The 6,968-nt window shown below is 38.5% G+C and overlaps 1 protein-coding gene across 2 annotated transcripts; it reads right to left on the bottom strand.

Moving 5' to 3' along the window:
* Window positions 1-729: 729 nt before the first annotated feature.
* adcyap1b (adenylate cyclase activating polypeptide 1b) lies at window positions 730-6,666 on the bottom strand. Of its 2 annotated transcripts, XM_076984830.1 has the most exons (5): window positions 6,307-6,666; window positions 5,804-5,908; window positions 4,711-4,845; window positions 4,166-4,270; window positions 730-3,652 (listed from the first exon to the last, which is right to left on the bottom strand). In XM_076984830.1, the coding sequence occupies exons 2-5, from the start codon at window positions 5,905-5,907 to the stop codon at window positions 3,469-3,471; spliced, it is 528 nt and encodes a 175-aa protein (XP_076840945.1). In that variant the 5' UTR covers window position 5,908; window positions 6,307-6,666; the 3' UTR covers window positions 730-3,468. The 2 variants fall into 2 exon arrangements, with proteins under 2 accessions (XP_076840945.1, XP_076840947.1); XM_076984832.1 differs by lacking the exon at window positions 4,166-4,270 and having other exon boundaries at window positions 6,307-6,658.
* Between the last annotated feature and the right edge of the window lie 302 nt (window positions 6,667-6,968).

The following is a 6,968-nucleotide window of genomic DNA, read 5'->3' as shown; positions in this document are numbered from 1 at the left end:
TTAAATTTCAGTATATCTAACAACAAATATTGCAGAATCTTACATACAACTTCTTTCTGTCTTATATTCTGTTCATATTTCCTTTACATGTAAGAATTATATTACATTTAGATGAGCTACCACTATATCTATAGTTGGCTCTTGGTTATTTGAGAGCATAGCAAAAATTATCTCTCTCCAAGGGAGGCTGGGAGCTAAGATGATATTTTCAAATGTTCTCTCCATCGGACATAATCTCCCAGAAGTAATTAAGATTTATTAATGCAGGAATCGTATATGAATACTTCAGAGATCAGGCTTTGTATGCGCGTCCATGTGTGTCTATTGCTCTATAATTTCATACAAGCAAACATGCATACACCAGCTAGCCACTGTGCTAGTGTGATGAATGCATGTGTGGAGTGGGGGGCTTTATACACATGCTAACAGCTGAGATGTCTGGAATAAATGCCACACTGTGTTGTAAAAGCTGTGCTGAAGCATGTGTACATTGTTGAATGCTTAAACTCATTGTGTAGTGGATCATCACTCACTCTCCCCTATCGTCTCCTACCATCTTAATGAAGCTAGTTGCTGTCAGTTGAGCATCATGGATTAGGGCTCTTATTATAATGGCGAATAGAAGTGCTCTTTATAACAGATTTTAGAAGATCGTAGTAGGGTGTAAATATGGACTAAGACAGTCTACAGTGATTTGTTTCAAAGATTAGACATCAATTAGAAAATGTGTTGTTTACAAAAATTTATTCATACAAATCTTACAACACTTTTTAACATTTAAAAATGTTACCCCCCCTAAGGAGTTATGTGTTAATATGTTGACTTCACTTTTGCTAATATTCACTTGTGACACATAATATTTCAGATATAGATAAAACTGTGACATTAAGGCTTTAGGCGTTCTCAGAAATGTACACAACAGGCTGGGGCTGCACGGTGTCAGGGTCTCCTAGCTGTGTCAAACAACCCTCAGGCAACGCAACAAGAAACAACACAAGCTAAGCTACATGGGTCGCTACATACGTTGGGATATAATGAGTAATTTTTACTGAGAAAGGTGAAACAGAAACACTTTGGTTGCCACAATAACACATTCATTTAACTTGTAACAGCCTAGAAACAGTTAATACTTTTTCCATTTACACCAGTTCAATATTAAACTGAATCACAATATAATGCTAACCATGCTTTTTTGGCTGTAATTAGATATTGGTCCAAACAAATTTGAAACAAGGAAAAAATAAACAAAATATGGAGTTAGTGAAATGTAAGCTAATAGTTTGCAGCATTGTAGGGCCACTAAAAATTGCCATCCATATTATGTGGCGATTTTTGTCATGCGTTGTAGCAAGGCACCTGAGCCAAAAGCCATGCTGTCGGTCACACACTACCTTGTACATGCTCTCACACTTTCACACATGCACGCACACACACACACACACACACACACACACACACACACACACACACACACACGCACACGCACACACACAAGCGTGCGCATACGCGCATGCACACATATGCACACATACACACTCTCACACTGTGCTCCCATAAAAATATCCACACTCATAAAAAGCCTGGGGAATGATGCCAAATTGAAGGAAGATTCATGCCTTACATACATCTCACGCCTGGAATACCAGGCTGGTATGAAGGTTGAATTAGTGTCAAATACGGCCTGATTTTCTACTTTATGAAAAATACTGTACACAAACCACAAAGAATGGTTTAAAGCCAGTATGAACAGGAAAATATTTTTGGCAATTTGTGTCACCATTTGGTGATGATAGATATAAATAGTTTCAGTATCTAAGTGCTGCATAATAAGAATCTTTAACTCAAACCTACATGGGCCAAAGATGGTGAATGAGTCTCACTATGTCTGAGCATCTGGGCTCCTGGTACGTCGGACACTCTACATCCCCACACATCTCTTTGGAGCTCATTCTCTTTCTCACTCTCTACACTTTTAAAAAGAGATGTACATTAACATGATAATGCGGTGCTAAATGAACGTGGGTAAACAATCTCTACGAGGTCTAATCAGAGGAATGCTGGAAACGCTGTCTCTATAGCAATACTGCTCTGGATCTAAGGGTGTGTGTTCAGGCTTTACGCCACATTCACGAGACCCTAACAGATAAAAAGGAAACAAAAGGAAAGAAAACTTGCATTCACTATTTTTCCCCAACATATACACAACTTTTACATTAATACACAATATTAGAAACAAATTATAGCAGTACAAGACAGAAATGGTGCAAAACCAGGAATAAGATCAAAAACATGCCAAAAACTGATAGGATGACATGCTAGTTTAACAGCACATTTTAAAGGGCCATCACATCATGCAGTTTTTTTTCTGAAAGGAGGTGGTGGGGGGGGGGTGTGTTCTTTTCCATTCAGTTTGTTTAACTCTGCAATAGGCTGTATCACCATGTTGTATATTCTTACAAAGACAGAGCAAGCAGACTGAGCTACTGGAATGGAAGTATCTGAAAAGAAAGTCATTCTTAAGGACATGGAACAGGTGGATTACATGAGGCACACAGAGGTGACTTGCACATGCATGTATACATTATGTATCATGCATTAGATGTTGGTGAGATGAAATTCGTCTAATGAGATTTGGAGAACAAGTTTAACATGAACAGGATAGCAATATAAGACTAAATTCCAGTTTCAGTCGATTCCAGCTGGGCATACTAATTCACAAACACAATTAAGACAGTTATGTTTCAGTGAGTCAGACAGGTGACTGAAAGGTACAACTCACAAAAACGTAAGGAGGGAGCCGTGCTGGCTTCAGTGTATCACTCCCTGACCCCATGTTATAATCACTACAGTGTATCACTCCCTGACCCCATGTTATAATCACTACAGTGTATCACTCCCTGACCCCATGTTATAATCACTACAGTGTATCACTCCCTGACCCCATGTTATAATCACTACAGCCTGTGGTTCACAGAGTAAGCCTATACTCACTACATCCCTGGGCCAACTTTGGATAAAATAAAAACTCTATCATTTTATTTGTTTACAAAAATAAGTATAACATTCAGAACTTTGATTGTCTTTTTATAATCTATTTATTTTCTGCATATGATGAATTTGAAAAGATATCAAGCGCATAATGTCCAAGGTGCACAATTTTCATATATTTATGTATATATTTTTTCTATGTTTTTTTTGTTGTTGTTTTGTTTTCAACATATAAAGCTATATACATTAAACTAAACGATTGGTCCACAAAGTATAACTGTGCGGTCTGAAGTGCTTTTGTACAAAAAGAAAAACAATGTTATTATTAAAATAATCATTTTAATGGCTTTACTTCATACATAAATACATGTTTAAAGAACACAGGCGCGATCCACTGATTAGTCAGTTATATTAGAATGACTTTGATCGTAGGATTTAATGTACACAGGGGAGGGCAGCTGAGACTCTCTTTTTTCGACGCTACAAATAAGCAAAACGGCGTCCTTTGTTTCTAAATCTCTGTCTGTACCTTCTTCCCAGGACCGCTGCTAGGTATTTTTTGACGGCCATCTGTTTTCGGTAGCGACTGTAACTGTCGGTGAAGATCCCGTCCGAATGCCTTTTTGATAGCGGTTCCGAATCGTCCTCCTCGCTGCTCCCCCCACTGTGAAGATATTCACTGTATTAGGCTACCGGCTAACACCCACAATTGCTACAAGGTAACAGGTTTCTGTAGATTTAAATGATCATTCTGGTCTTAAAAAGCATCAAATAGTAAACACTTAACATTTTTTCGATAAAAATAAGAACGAATTCACTTAAAAATAGAGACAATAACCATTAGACAAGCCTTATAAATTATGCATAAGAATAGAATGTATTCTGACGCAGTGGCTCGCGACATTATTTCACCTACATCATAATAAAAGCAATTGGTGAATCATATTTGAGTTGTCAATATAACTTCTTAATTTTATTTATTTTTTGATCATTAGCCATGCAGTTGACCGCCGAGGCGTGCCCACAGACAAAGACACTACCGAAAAAAAAGAAAAGGTGTCGAAGACAAAAAAAATAAAAAAGGGAGAGTCAAGACAGGACGACGAGAATACACCTCCACTGAATATAGGGGAAAAGAAAGATGACTGCAGATAAACGCTTAAAGAAATGCCCTTACCCTACACGAACTGCCATCAGAGAATGCAGATATTTTCGTGCTGATAACTGAACCAGGATGTCCCTCAAGGCTCTATCTAATAATCCATCTGCATGCTTTTCCGCTCTGAGATAAAACGCCAAACACATATCATCAGTGACCGAAGAAAAGAGATGAAACACCACAGAAAACGTTCCGTTCATGGTTTACACACCATTTAGTCTTATGCCAATCACGGACAAACGAGTCAAAAGTAGGATGCGATACCAAACACTACTTTCAACTCCCTTGATCAATCAACCGATCGATCGTCTGCCTCTCATTTTCTAAATCAGTATATCCGTCTGCCTGCCTCTGTCTGTCTCCTTCAACCTATCTATCTATCTATCTATCTATCTATCTATCTATCTATCTATCTATCTATCTATCTATCTATCTATCTATCGAACAACAAAAACAAAGAAAAAAACAAACATTAACTCCAATAAATAAAACAAGCAGACATAAACGGAACAACATAAATTAAACGGAATGAGATTGATCTCTTGTAAGTAATGATTATTCACCTTTTCTCCGGCGGGTAGTATAGCGTGTACACGTCGTCAGAGAGAGAAGGAGAACTTCGTATAGCAATTTGATGAGAGTCAAAGCCAAGGTCGCTTAACGAGTTCCCATCCTCGTCAAATACCTCATTTTCTAGTCTGAAATGAGAACAATGTGTCGCATTAATCAAATGTCCAGGTAGCAACTGCGGCACGATTCATTACCAAATATTTGATGTGGGCTTTAAGAAAATTGATTTAAAACCAAATGTATTTTATTTTAATTTTATTTACATTTTATTGTTTTATTTTACATGTCAAAAAAGTTAGAAACCCAGGAAAAAATGATGACGTAAAACCACGCTAGTGCTGAAGACACATTTTGGTTTTATTGGCTAGTTTTGATCTATTTTTAGTAGTGTGCAAACACTATGAAGAAAACGCTTTTCACGAACAAAATTAATTTTCGTAGTTTGTTAGAACCATTAAAATTCAGTAAACAAACGTTAGAGGCAACTTACTCTAAAATGGTAATTGATGGTACAAAAGCCAAAGATAATTCACCTAAATAGTTGACGGCGATTAGGCTGCAGTGGAACTACAACATTAAAGGTGGAGATGGAGTCTCAGCATGGGTGGTGCTGGTGTCTCAGAGTGACGCCACGACACCGTCACCTCACGGGCCTCCCGTTACATTCATACCGCCTCATTTATACCGGAGCAGCTCTGCGGATGCTGGTCCCGGTAGAAATATTCCTTAGTCTAGTGATCCAGTCAACGGAGGTGTTACTGGTAGCCCATTAAAACGATCGTAACCCCGATATCAAGTTAGCAGTCAAATGAGTTGTTATCAGCCGAGATGATCAAATCACATCATATCGTGTCTGTTTTCTTCCTAATGCAATGTGAGCGCTCAGGGACTTGGAGGCTATTGTAGATGTCTGCAGTCTGCAGGTGTAAAAACATGAGGTAACCTAAAATTAAAAACTGCCTGCTTGTCTTACTTTACTGCTAAGGGGTAAAATCGAACACCTGAAAAGCTGTGCATGAAAAAGGATGAAGAACAAAAGAAAAAAGGACAAAATGTTCGCCAGAGAAGGTGTGCTGGTCTACATACCTCATGTTGGGGAAACTCATCCCAATAGGCGTGCAGTAGGCGCTGTAGTGCATTACGATTCCGTAGATGAGCAAAGCTAAAGTCGCCTTACTAGATCTGGCCATGCTGAAAAGAAATATTAAGAAGTTACATAATTCATATCTTTAAACTCACGCTACATGTTACACGTCTTAAACATGGTCAATTTGTGTATTTAATATTTTCTCTCGAAATTCTACTGTCATATTTTATAACGGAATGAACTTCTGCTGTGATAACGTGATAGTTTCCAGAGGAGAACACATAGCACCAACAATTGTTTCATTTTCTAAAATCCATTGACGAGTTCAGGTACGAAAGTTTAAGGAATGCCATGAATGCGCGATGAATCCTCCGATGAGACGATAAAACCGACAATCATTTAAAAAAGGAAAATCCGGAGCTGTGAGCTTCTTCAACATGACTCCATGGTTTAAGCCCAAATAACCCGTTTTTGTTGAATTTCACCGAGGATGCTCACGTACCTATTGTAGTGTCGGTGGAGAAGTGCAGTCTGGTGCGGTCGGGGTGCGGCTGTGAGTGTGTGAGGGAGATATGGATCTTCTCACGGCACCTCTTCTCTCAAGCGCCACCGTCCTCTCCTTATGTGCCTGTCGCTTCAACCGAGCCCTTCACTTTTATACAATAACTACTAGAAACAAAATCACCTTCGCAAACAAAATGTCGACGAGGTTCGTTTAGGCCTATTCGTTTGTCTTCATATCTTTTTGTAAAACTTTTCCCCCCTCCGATTCCCTCGGATTTTTATCCATGAATAGCGAGTCTTGCCTTTTTTCAATAAGTCGCATTAAGTATGCTATAGACGTCATCAAGCCTTCCTCCCGGAATATAACAGTACAGCTCTTCCTCATCGAGGAACAAGTCACTTTCATACACCACAAACGGAACTTTTCATTAAAACTTAATTTATAAGGATTGGACAAATTGCAACTTTTTTCAACTTTACACGACAGTCATTTGAGATCATATTTCACTGGGCGTTTTCGAGGTCACAAAGAACATAATATATTCGATACGGACATTTTCATTAATTATAATGTCCCACAACGAACCAAATGACAACGAACATGATACTATAAATCAAGCAGGTACAAGTCGTTGCCAGAAAAGGACAGAACTGTAGAGA

This window comes from Brachyhypopomus gauderio, unplaced genomic scaffold (genome assembly GCF_052324685.1).
Source record: "Brachyhypopomus gauderio isolate BG-103 unplaced genomic scaffold, BGAUD_0.2 sc34, whole genome shotgun sequence".
In the NCBI taxonomy this organism is placed as follows: Eukaryota; Metazoa; Chordata; class Actinopteri; order Gymnotiformes; family Hypopomidae; genus Brachyhypopomus; species Brachyhypopomus gauderio.
This window is presented reverse-complemented; position numbering and strand designations above follow the sequence as displayed.

Coding starts and splice junctions, on each gene's coding strand:
- adcyap1b (XM_076984830.1), bottom strand. CDS start 5,907: ATGGCCAGATCTAGTAAGGCGACTTTAGCTTTGCTCATCTACGGAATC. Junction 4,846..5,803: donor ATGAGTTTCCCCAACATGAG/GTATGTAGACCA, acceptor TTCTCATTTCAG/ACTAGAAAATGAGGTATTTG. Junction 3,653..4,165: donor CTGATGGCAGTTCGTGTAGG/GTAAGGGCATTT, acceptor ATATCTTCACAG/TGGGGGGAGCAGCGAGGAGG.